Source organism: Macaca thibetana, chromosome 8, assembly GCF_024542745.1.
Source record: "Macaca thibetana thibetana isolate TM-01 chromosome 8, ASM2454274v1, whole genome shotgun sequence".
NCBI lineage: Eukaryota > Metazoa > Chordata > Mammalia > Primates > Cercopithecidae > Macaca > Macaca thibetana.
This window is the reverse complement of record NC_065585.1, coordinates 21025188-21038177: the sequence shown is the minus strand read 5'-3', so window position 1 is coordinate 21038177 and position 12990 is coordinate 21025188. Positions and strand designations below refer to the sequence as shown.

The 12990-nt window shown below is 41.6% G+C and overlaps 2 protein-coding genes across 6 annotated transcripts in view; both read left to right on the top strand.

Moving 5' to 3' along the window:
- The window catches only part of NDUFB9 (NADH:ubiquinone oxidoreductase subunit B9), a 576062-nt gene that overhangs the window by 98634 nt on the left and 464438 nt on the right, over positions 1-12990 (top strand). The window lies entirely within an intron of this gene.
- Positions 1-12990, top strand: part of FER1L6 (fer-1 like family member 6) — a 286778-nt gene that overhangs the window by 235931 nt on the left and 37857 nt on the right. The window contains exons 30-33 of the mRNA XM_050801779.1: positions 897-1028; positions 1939-2064; positions 6657-6784; positions 12712-12882. Of these exons, the coding sequence (XP_050657736.1) occupies positions 897-1028; positions 1939-2064; positions 6657-6784; positions 12712-12882 (557 nt within the window). The remainder of the gene's footprint in view (positions 1-896; positions 1029-1938; positions 2065-6656; positions 6785-12711; positions 12883-12990) is intronic.

Here is a 12990-nt window from a genome sequence, read left to right as displayed (position 1 = left end):
TGTCTTCATTATCATCGATGTAGAGAAGTAAACTTTGATGTGCATTTAAGCCAAGACAGGAAGCTTGTTCATTTTCCATTTTCTATACCCTCATATGGAGAAGGGACACAACTTAAATTGTTTAGTGTGGACCTTGCAAATTAATCTACAGCATTTGAGCTCCCTTTGGCTCATCTCTAGGTGCTTGTCATCATCATGCAAATGTATACACACTCAAGGTAGCAGGAGATTTAACTCCAACTAAAGTCAGCTCCATTAGGCCAATCTTAATATTAGTCAGAGGGTATTAGCTAGAGGTATATTGATGGCTATGAAAATTTGAAGTGTGAAAATTATATATATAGATAACCAATTTAGGTAAACAATTTATATAGGAAAGCTGAATAAGTAAATTATACTACCAAACGTAAAACTCAACTCAATTTTGCATTTCCAAAGCATGTATATAATTTTCCACTTGGAAACTTCATGTCTATATGCATTACAATAAAAACAAGTATTCCATCGCTTTATATATGTTAATAATTAGATATTTAATGAACATTATTGATTTGAATCTCCTCAAAGCATTATAGTCTATATCCAACAACCAATGGCATCAACTAGCTCTAAAAGGTTTGTTGTATCTATACTTATATATTACAATTTTAAAAAATTTACCTATACTTTTTAGAATTTAAAAGTTCATCAAAACATCTCATAAAATTCACAGTAGCAGTTTCAGGAGTGCTGAGCCAATCCATGTTCCTTATCTTGCTGAAGATAAATTACCAATGGCCTCAGATTTTCCCAAGGGACACATATCAAGGCTGATTTTGGAGAATCTTGGCATTTCTCGTTAAATCAATCCTGGGCTTTCCTTCCTCTTAGCACAATCTTCTTCCTTTGCCCTAAAGATATATGATGGTGATCTCGAGAGTGAATTCAACAATTTTGAAGACTGGGTGAAAACTTTTGAGCTCTTCAGAGGCAAGTCTACAGAAGATGACCATGGTCTTGATGGGGATCGAGTCATAGGAAAATTTAAGGCAGGTTCCATTGTTAATCCTTTTATTTGGCTCTCCCTGTCCATAAATGTCAGGTATGACTCAATTCTGTTAATGGAATTGTGGTGTGGGATGTGTGTAGGGAAAATCCTTAATTTGTACTCAAGTCCCTCTCTAGAGCTCCACAAAACCTAACCCCAGTCTTTTAAGATATTTTTGGGTTGTGACCAGTGGATTGGAACTCAGTCTGGTGAAAAATAAGGAGACAGACTCATTTCCTGAAAGGAACACTGAACTTTACTTTGTTCTCTCCAACCTTGGCATACCAAATGTGTGACTTATGCAAGCCTACCAGTTGGACGATTAAACTAATCAGGCAACACCAGCCCTTCATCTGGCAGACTTACAGTGTCAACATCACAAAGTAGTAGCCAGCATTCGCTATAAACATACAACAAGCTGGGCCCTTTCTATGCAGCATGCTATGTTGGAAATAGCACAGGCATTATAGTTTGCCCATCTGGATTCAAATCCTAGTTATAGTACTAACCAACTGCATGATCTGGAACAAAGTGCTTCACCTCCCTAAGCCTCAGTTGCTATGTCTGGAAATAGGAATACTGCAGTCAGGATTGAATGAGATAATGGGGGAAGCACTAGCACAGCACCCCACATGTAAAAGGCACTTCGTGTCCCATCTGTTCTGTTCCTCATATAACAGTCCTGTGTGGGGGTGTTAATGTACAATGCCAGTTCATGGGTGTGCCATGAAGAAGCTCAGATGCAAGCAGGCTACATAAATTGCCCAAGGACACCCAACTGGCAAGTTTAGCACCAACCCAGGTCCTTCAGATTCCCAGGCTGTGCTCATTTTCCCAGCACTGTGCTCTCTGTGGGTTTTGGTGGGACATATGACCATCTCATTTCAATGGGTTGCATTTTGTGGTTCCAGGGCTCCTTCTGCATCTACAAAAGCCCCGACGATTCTAGCTCTGAGGACAGCGGGCAGCTGAGAATCCAGCAAGGGATTCCACCCAGTTACCCCGTCACAGTGCTGATCAGAGTATACATTGTCGCGGTGAGCCATCCTTGTTTGCTTTGAGGGGCTGTATTTATCTGCTTAGGCTGCCATAACAAAATATATGGCAGACTGGGAGGCTTAAACAACAGAAATTTACTTTCCCACAGTTCTGAATGCCGTAAGTCTATAATTAAGTTGCTACCAGGGTTGGTGTCTTGTGAGGCCTCTCTTGCTGGCTTGTGGATGGCTGCCTTCTTGCTGTGTCCTCACATAGCCTTTCCTCTGTGCAAGTGTATATAGGGAGAGAGCAAGCTCTGATATATTCTCCTCTTCCTATAAAGACACTAGCCCTGCCATATTAGAGCAGCACCACTATGACCTCATTTAACCTTAATTACCTCCCTAAAGCCATGTCTCCAACTATAGTCACCTTAGGAGTTAGGGGTTCAACATATGGGGGTATGAAGTTAGGCTGGCAAAACAGACATGTTATGGCTTTTCTGAGCATACAGGACTCTTCTGTCTGTGTAGTTTTATCTGCTCCCTGTGGTTGCCCGTGGCAGGAGGGGGAACCAAATAGGAGGGAAGCAGGAAACTACAGGAAAGACAGTTAGGGGGAAGGACCAAGGCAGAACAGGGCAGCAGTTATTGTGAAATTCTCCTCCCACAGCCATGCCTCTGCACTATTGCAGTAGGCAATTTCGCTTTGAATGTGTTTCCAAGAAATGTTAACTCCTCTAAGCTTCCTTCTTTCTGATAATGACAGCACAAAACTTTGATTATGAAACTTTTCGGCCTCATTAGCAGAAGCTCAGGGCCAAATTTAATGCTCAATCAAAGCAACCGTATGAACCCCAGTGCTTCATGGATTTGCTTTAATCTCCTGACCTTGGATGTGGTTTTTGTAATTGTATTTTATTATAATGCTCTTATTTTATGTCAACCGTTTGCTTCCATTGCCTACATTCTTTCAAAGAAACATAAATGTAACACAAAATAAAAATGAATTATCCTTTAATGCTAAGGGAGAAATAAATGTTTTTCCATCATGCAGTTCTCAGGTTTCCTTCATCATCCTCTGTATCATCACCACAACCACCACGTGCCAGGGATGTTGCGATGAAAAGAACATGGTCTCTGCCTTCAAGGAAGTCACAGTGTAGTTGGAAAGATGAGAAGAACTTGTAAAGTCACTGACAATGTTGGGTAGTCAACATGAAACACCACCCTCAGGATGCTTTAGACTAACCTTTTCAAAATTGTGTTCAGGAGGTCACTTGTGTTTTGGGAGATGTAGGCATTCCTTAGGAAACAGAACATATGTTGAAATAAATTTGAGAAATAGTGCGTATTTCCTTCTCCAACCTTTGAGATTTACAAAGCTCATTAGCACATTCAAGGCTCTGAGCTTTTCAGAAGCAAATAAACCCTATTTAGTAATCTTGACCAGCATTTTCTAAACTTTTGCCTCATATCTTTTTCCCCACTACAGAAAACCTTACAGAGCTAAAGTTCTCTAAGATACAGTTTGGGGAATCCATAAATAGTATGAACAGTAGGAAGGAAAAGGAAGAATTTCTGTGAACTACAGAGATTGGAGAAAGATCTGTCTCCTTATTCATGTATTCATTCAGAAAATATCTACTGCATACCTTTTATGTGTTTAGTACCTTCTAGGCAAAGGCCAGAGAAACAGATCAGGTTTCTGTCCAGGAGGTAGCATGGGGGAGGGAGGCCTTGGGCTGGAACTTGAGAATAGGAGGGACTTGAACAAACAGGGAGTCAGAAGGTGGCAGTCCTAGGCAAATTCACTAGTTATGGACAGTTGATACTTTTCATTGATATTTCTAGTAGTTTGATTATGTGTGGTTTGCTCTCATACTAATATTTAATTAATTAAATTCTCAAATCTTTTAATTAAAAGAACACTAACAAGTAAAAAAAATGCTACTTAAAACTTGCATAAAGAAAGAAATCAAATTTTCCCACCTCTTTTTTTTCCTTACTTAACAAGATAGATGGGCCATTTTTTTCTAAATTAGTATGTACAGGTCTTCATTCCTTTTAGTAGCTGTATAGCGTTTTCTTGAATAAATGTAGCATTCTTTTATTTATCCAATAAATATTAAGAGGACCCTGTTTTATGTCCTAGAGGTAAAGTAATGAACAAGATAAACAGTGCTCTTGCTCTCATGGAGATTACATACTAGTTGAGGGTGATGTGAGAATTAGGAAGATATAAAAATAAACAAAGGAACAGATAAATGAACAGCATTCGTGTTAGAGATAACTGCTTTGTAAAGAATTAAAATTGGCTCATGTGACAAGAAGAAATGGGAAGGACTGTTTTGCATTGTATTTCTTCCCAAGTAATCAACAAATACATTGCTTACAATTTTTGGCTATTAAACAGTGTTCTAGTGAACATCCTTGAACATACAGCTTTATAGGCTCACACTATTCTGTCTACAGGATAGAGTCCTAAATATGGAATTGTTTCTCAGCTTTCATTGCTGCAGAGTTTTTCCATCTTTTTGATACCATTTCTTACCCTCCTCCTACTCTGGCCTTTCCTTAGAAAGTATTTGCCTTTGACAGTATAAGGCCTAGGTTGTCTGGAATCAGACTTTATTCTCAGAAACAGATCATCATTCAACTGGTCAGTGCTAAATGCAAGAGTCATAGGGTCATGGATTCAGAGACCATTAGTTCTGGGAAGGGCCTTCAGGTCCACCCCATGATTTTACAGGTAGATCTCAGAGAGTCGACATGACTTGCCCAATATCACACACTACTTAGAAATGTAGTAATGCCAGGTGCTGTGGCTCATACCTGTAATCCCAGCACTTTTGGAGGCCAAGGTGAACAGATTGCTTGAGCTCAGAAGTTTGAGACCAGCCTGGGCAACACGGTAAGACCCCATCTCTGATTAGTGGGGCGTGGTGGCTCATGCCTGTAGTTCCAGCTACTTGGGAGGTTGAGGTGGGAGGATCACTTGAGCCTGGGAGGCATAAGTTGCAGTGAGCCAAGACCACGCCACTGTACTCCAGCCTGGGCGACAGAGCAAGATACTGTCTGAAAAAAGAAAAAAAAAGAAATATAGTTGTATATTTCTTAACAATGGGGATACATTCTGAGAAATGTGTTGTTAGGCTGTTTCAGTGTTGTGCAAGTGTCAGACTGTATTTACACAAACCTAGATGGTATGGCCTCCTACATGATGGTATAGCCTATTGCACTCCTAGACTATAAATCTGTACAGCACGTTACTGTGTAGACTACTGTAGGCAATTGTAACACAATGGTATTTGTGTATCTAAACATAGAAAAGGTACAGTAAAAATACAGTATGAAAGATTTGAAAAAAAGGTACACCTGTCTAGAGCACTTGCCATGAATGGAGCTTGCCGGACTGGAAGTTGCTCTGGGTGAGTCAGTGAGTGAGTGGCGAGTGAATGTGAAGGCCTAGGATGTTACTGTCTGCTACTGTAAAGTTTAAAAACACTGTGTACTTAAGCTACACTAAATTTATAAAATACATTTGTCCTTATTCAATAATAAATTAACTTTAGCTTACTATAACTTTTTTACTTTATAGACTTTTAAGGTTTTTTAACTTGACTCTGGTCAAAACAGTAGTTAGCTTAAAACACAAACACATTGTTCAGCTGTATACAAATATGTTCTTGACATCCTTAGCCGATAAGCTTTTTCCTATTTTTAAATTGTTTTATTTTTACTTTTTAAACTTTGTTGTTAAAAAGTAAGACAAACACACACACACACGCACACATGCACATTAGCCTAGGCCTACGCAGGATCAGGATCATCAATATCGCTGTCTTCTACCTCCACATTTTGTCCCACTGGAAGGTCTTCAAGGGCAATCACACGCATGGAGCTGTTATCCCTTATAACAACACCTTTTTCTGGATGCCTTCTGAAGGACCTGCCTGAGAATGTTTTACAGTTAACTTTTTTATAATAAATAGAAAAAGTACACTCTAAAGTTTAAAAAGTATAGTAAATAAACCAGTAACATCATTATTTATTGTCATTGTCAAGTATTATGTACTGTTCGTGATTGTATAGTCTTATATGACTGTTAGCATGGTAGGTTTGCTTATAGCATCACCACAAACATATGAGTAATGTGTTGCACTACAACACTGCAACAGATATGATGTCCCTGGATCATAGAAATTTTCCAGCTCCATTATAATTTTACATGACTGCCATTGTACATGTGGTCAGTCCTTGACCAAGACATCATAAAGAGGTGCATGACTGTAGAACTAGAACTCAAACTCATGCCTTCTGCCTCCTGGTCCAGCATTTTTCTCATTTTTCTGTGCCAAGAGCTTCTTTCCAACCGAGGAGATGACTCCAGAGAAAGTTGAATTCGGGCAAAGCCAGTAATTTTTATTTTTAACAGCAAAATGCAGATGCTAAAGTAGTGGCTCTTAACCTTGTCTGCACACTAGAATTATCTAGGGAGGTTTTCAAAAGCCCAAAGCCCTGGCCCATTAAATCAGACTATCTAGAGACAGAAGTCAGGCATTAGCATTTTTGAAAGCACCAAGGTAATCCCAGTGTACAACCAACGTTGAGAGCTATTGAGCCAAATACATTTTCTTTTTCCTTTCCAGGCATTTAATCTTAGTCCAGCTGATCCAGATGGCAAGTCAGATCCCTACATTGTGATCAAGCTTGGCAAGACAGAAATCAAAGACCGGGATAAATACATCCCCAAACAACTGAACCCAGTATTTGGAAGGTCAGTGGCCACCTGGGCTGTGTTTTATTGTCCTTTCTGCGCTTGCTCCTGCTGTGTTTCTGTGGGGACAATGTGTGCATGTGTGTGTTCCTGGGTGAAATGGTGCCAGGAGGTTAAATGCTGGCTTCTGCTCTTTGTAAAACCCAAGCAAACCTATGTCCATGGAGCAGGATTGAATTCTTCCATGGTCCCCTGAGGAATTTGGTGGTACTTGGTGATCTCCTTACCCATAGCTTTCTTTACTATAATTTTTTGCTTTTTCTTTTTCTTTTTTTGTGAACTTAAGTAGAGAAATATATACCCACAGCTCTCTAATTACCATTTTCTGGATTTTAGATTTAATAGGCATCTTGCAAGGTCACTGGATTCAGCTTTGTGCTTTTGAACAGAGCAGAGATTTCCTTTTTATATAAAAGGCAGCCAAAGTCTAGGGAGGTTAAGAAACATATTCAAGTTCAGATGACACAATTGGAGGATAATGGGCCAGAAGTTTAGTCTTTTGTCTCCTACTAAAGGGATTTTTCCATCATATCATTTTGAGGTTCATTTGAGGTGACTCCTGAGGTCGAAAAGTTGAACTCTGTCCTCAAGTTGTGCTTTGTTTTCCTGTAAAGTGTTAAAAGCTACTGCATTTGCATAAGGGGACTAGGCATTTGCCAGCTCACAGCAACCTTGCCATGCTCACTGATCCTATAATAGGATGTGCTACGCGTTGCTGTTCCCTGTTTGAGTTTGTGCACCTGTCGTTCACTCTGGAATCAAGGTGGCCTGGGTTTCATTCTGCCACATACAAGCTCTACAACCTTGTGCAGATGGCTTAACCTCTCTGTTCCTAGTTTTCCTGACCTGCAAAGCAGCAACAGTGACACCTAAATCTCAGATTCCTTTAGAAGATTAAATGTGTAAAGCATCTAGCACATCACATTGGCTATGCCAGCACACAATTGACACTCAGAACACATTAGCTCCCTCTCCACCTTGGTAATTGTGGTAGCAGCGGATACATCTTTAGTGTGTTTAATTTCTTCTTCCTTGAGTTTCTTGAGTAAGCAGGAACACGGGATAAAATCTCCATTGGCCCCATTTAAATTCATTTACACATCTGTGATCACTTTGGAGCCTCTGACATTTAATCAGCACTAGCCTCTTACATTTTATTGCTCCTGAGGAAATGAGGGCAATAAATGATCTTGCCTGTCCAGATTAATGAGAATGACAGTGCTGGGGGGCTTACCCTTGCTTCCCTCATCTAGAGATGACCTTTATCGTCACCTGCCACTTATGTAACTAGTGTTTCAGTGTGACAACCGCTTGGTAGACACTTTCACCACAGTGCCTTGAACTAGACTTGTTTTACTACCCATGCTATATGGTTATGGCAAACAAGAGAAGAGGATGATGAAGTAAATGTTCCCTCCTGCCTCTGATATTGCAGCACCTCATCCAAAAGCTCTCCAGATGTGGATGTTTTGTTGGATATGTATTTAATTTTTACTTAGGAACAGAAGTTGCCAGCACAATCCCACAGTGTCCCAACAGGAAGAGTAGAGGATTCTTGTGCCTGACCTGGGGTCTGTGGAATCCTTCCTCATAACTTCAGTGTCTCAGGATCAGCGTGAGGGTGTCACAGCCTCCAACCCCTGATGCCCTGGTATCTTGCATTGCTTTACCTTTCTTCGTAGCCTCTGACATGGATTAGATGTTTATGGATTTATTGGCCATCTCCCATCTCCCCACTAGAATGTAAGAAGTATTTGAGCAGGGACTTAGTCTAGTCTGGTTAATGCCATATCCCCAGCACCTAGGACAGGGCCTGGCACACAGCAGGTGCTCAATATGTATTTGTAGAATGAACAGATAGATGGATGGATGGATGGGTGCGTGGGTTGGTGGGTGGCTAGATGGACAAAAGGCCAGTCAGTTGTCCGTGGGATTTAATGGGGCCCTATCTCCACATCATCTTGATATGGTGCATGTCTGTAGGCTTTGACAGTTTCTTCCTCGTGGCTCTTATGGTTTCCCAGAATGTTTCCCATTGTCTCCACCACCTTGATAATTAACCATAAAGCAAAATGAGATCCTAAGGAACTGAACAATGGGTTAATAAATCAGCTCTACCTCCCCTTACTCATTCACATCTGCAGGACTTTGTCCTTGCTGTGCCCTCACCATGACATGCCTTTCTTTTTCTTGTCCACCTGCAGAACTTCATTTATTCCTCACAATTACTGGGAATCCACCATGTGTCAGGCACACTGCTAAGTGCTGGGACACAGTGAGGACCAAGCCACAACCTGTACCTTCAAGGTGCCCATGAATATTGACAGAACATCAAATAAATGTGTGATTACCATAGGCTGCTGCAAGTCCTGTGAAGACGCTGGGAAGGCATAAGACCATCTTGGGAGTGTTGAGGGGGTGGGAAGGGATGGGCGTTCTTTGCCCTGCAAAGTTCAGAGTGTAGGGAGGATGTGATGTGGCAGGAACTGTGGGTATCAATCAGGGTTCCACCACAGGAAGGGACCTAGCAGAGGAGAGAGAGAGAGAGAGAATTCCCCAGGGCTTCCTTAACAAAGTACCATACACTGGGTGGCTGAAACAACAGAAATTCATTCTCACAGTTTGGGATACTGAAAGTGTGATGTTCTGGGCTGCTTCCTTCTGTGGGCTGCAAGGGAGCCTCTATTCCCTGCCTCCCTCCCGGCTTCTGGTGATCTGCTGGCAATTCCTGGTGCTCCCTGGCTACTAGATGCATTGCTCCAATATCCGCCTTCATCTCCACATGGCCTGCTCCCTGCATCTCTCCATATCATCTTCCCTCTGTGCACACCTGTCTCTGTGCCAAATTTTCCTCTTTACAAGGACACAAGTCATATTGCATTAGAGCCCATCCTAATGACCTCATTATAGCTTGATTACCTCTATTAAGACCTTACTTCCAAATAAGGTCTGATTTTGAGGTGCTAGATCTGGAGCTTCAACTTATCTTTTGGTGGAGACACAATTCGACCCGTAGCAATATATACTGCTTTTCCTCTTTATTATGAGATTATTGTTTTTGCTCTTAAGGGTTTTCAACTGGTTAGAAAAGGCCCACTTAGATTATTCTTCAATTAAAGTCAACTAATTGTGGATGTTAATTACATCTACAAAATGCCACCATAGCAACACCTGGATTAGTGTTTGATTGAATAACTGGAGACTATAGTCGAGTCAAGTAGACACATGAAATTCACCATCACCCTGTGAGTAGATTGCAAATGTTTTTTTCTTTCCAATCAGGTCATCATTTTGGTGACAGACTATGTGCCAGCTCCTGGAGAGGTATAAAGGGTGCATGACCCTGTTTCCATGGAACCTACGCCCTTATGGAGGAGGCAGGGAATTTAAAAAAGAAATCAGGCAGATATAAAATTGCCTGTACGGTCAGGGAGCTTGACCTGGTTGGGAAAATGGCTAAGATTAGAAGTTCTGCAGATCTGGAGCACGGAGAACTTCCATTTGCACTCAAGGCTCAGTCAAAGAGTCATCTCTGTGAAACCTTCCGTAGTCACCCCTCCCTAGACAGGTGTACTAGTGACACCCTGCCTATAACTCTGTTGGAGCTCCCGCCACCTGAGTTAGCCATATTCTTATTTGCCTTCCCCACTGGAAAGAAATTGTTTTACTTATCTCTTAAAAACTGCAGTGCCTGGCACATGGTAGACACACAATAAATACTGAATGAACAAATGAATACATTAAAGAATGAATGAATGACCAAATGAACAATGGAACATCGTTCCTGTGAAGCTCAGAGGCTCTTCGTTCTTTCACCAAGTCTCAGTTTTGGCCCATTTCATGATACATTCTATTTTCCCAAACTACCCTTGCATCTAGGGATAGTACCTCATTGACAAGTTGGTATAAGGCTAATTTTTCCCTGGGTGACTGGAAGTTCAACCATAGTGGGCTGTTTTTGGTAACTTTTTGTTTGTTTGTTTGTTTGAGATAGAGTTTTGCTCTTGTCGCCCAGGCTGGAGTGCAGTGGCACGATCTCGACTCACTGCAACCTCTGCCTGCCAGGTTCAAGCTATTCTCCTGCCTCAGCCTCCCAAATAGCTGGGACTATAGGCGCCCACCACTACGCTGGGCTAATTTTTGTATTTTTAGTAGAGACAGGGTTTCACCATGTTGGCCAGGCTTGTCTTGAACTCCTGGCCTCGAGTGATCCACCTGCCTAGGCCTCCCTAAGTGCTGGGATTATAGGTGTGAGCCACCACGCCCGACCCTGTTTTTGGTAACTTTTATTGACAGCTTCGTTTGAAATTTAGGTGAGATTAATATGTGGGCCCACAGCTTGGGGAGATGGGCCAGGGTGATTAAGTCTTCTGTCATGGTTGCCAGCAGCAGTTAAACCCTTAATAAGTCCTTCCAGTGACGGTAATGGTGATGGCTCAGGGGCACATGGCTGGAGGCTTCCTTGTGATGCACCTGCAGAGTATCAATTACAGTTTAGAATGTAAATCTTGGAGCTCAGGCAGGCAATACGGTGCCTTCAGATGGAAGACATACATATGGATTTCTTTCCCACACAACCATATCCCTGGCCTGCTAGAGCCGCTTCTGTCAGTTACCATCACTGGAGCTGTCCAGCATCTCTGCTTTTTTCTCTCTGAGGAGGGTTAATTGGCTTGGGCATGCTGCAGTTGCTCTGCCTGCTTCACTGGGGAGTGAGTGTCAGGGCTAAGTGGATCTGACCATGAGGGCAGCAGCCCAGACAGCCCTGTGGACATGCAGGGAAATAATGGGCTCGCATTCTCCTTGCTCCCCCTCCTTTCTGTCCACTGCTCCCAGCCCAGCCCATCCTGTACCAGAGCAGACAGTCTAGACAGCTGGAGAATACTGCTGTGTCCTTGATTTTGTTTTCAGGAAGGCATTTCCCTATAATGTAGAGTTTTGCTTAACATTTAATTTTCAAGTACCAGTCCCAATGCAGGAACTCAGTAGCATGGATAATTTATCATCACAGGAAATCCAACAGCATTAATGCTCTTTGAGACAACTTGCATTGGTGTGGTTTCATGGAAGGAGCATTGAGCTAGGAATTAAGAACCTGGCACTTAGATTGGCCTGATTGATGATCTTGGGCAAGTCGCTAGTATTCTCTAGATTTCAATTTCCTTATCTGTAAAATGAAGGGATTGGATATGGTGATTTCTGAGATCTTGTATGGGTGACAGAAACATTTATTTTGTATGTACTCTCTGCAGGTCAAGTGCAGGCTCCAGCAATGCAGAAACCAAAAAAAAGAAAGGCAGGTCCCTGTTCTCAAGGGGCTCATAGTCTTGTAGAGACAGCACTTTGGCCTTGCAATTCTATGTTTTTATAAGGTTTTCATTTAAAATAAATGTAGCTAGTATTTGTTGATGAAGCAATAATGGAGGGGAAGGGGAATGGCAGCGTATTGGGTACCAGTTGAATGCCTGAAAGTAAAATACGTGTTTTATAGAAACAATACTGCATTTAAACCCTATGCTAAATTTATAAAGAAGACATATATACTCATTTATAATATGGAGGTTAAGATGAATTAAATAACTTTCCCAAAGTTTTACAATCAGGAAGTTGCAGATTCAAAACCAAAATTAAAAATCAGTCCTGTTTGAAACCAAAATCCAAAGTTTTTCCTCTCCATCACCCTAGTCGAAGACTACAAGATGTGGTCCATGAAAAGGGGAGATTATTGGCTATTTGAAATTGATAACAGAATTGAAAATTCTTTGTACTGCAATGAAAAATTAAACCAAACAAATATCTGCTAAGTATTAACTGAGTTGCTGAGTATTTCATGAGTTCACATGAATAGTGGGCTAGCTAAAAGTGAAGCTGGGAATGGTTCCCTGTGTCACCAAATGTTACTCTTGAAGTCTCTGCTTGGACCACAGGTCATTTGAGATCCAAGCCACATTCCCAAAGGAGTCCCTGCTTTCCATCCTGATCTATGACCATGACATGATTGGCACAGATGACCTTATTGGTGAGACCAAGATCGACCTGGAGAACCGCTTCTACAGCAAACACCGAGCCATCTGTGGCTTGCAGAGCCAGTATGAGATGTAAGTTCTTTCTACCTGGGAGACACTTGGTATTCTGAAGCTGTTGTAGCCTTCAGGGCTCCAGACTCTGCATCCCAGTTGTCCATCTCTAGGAAGGCCAGACCAGGC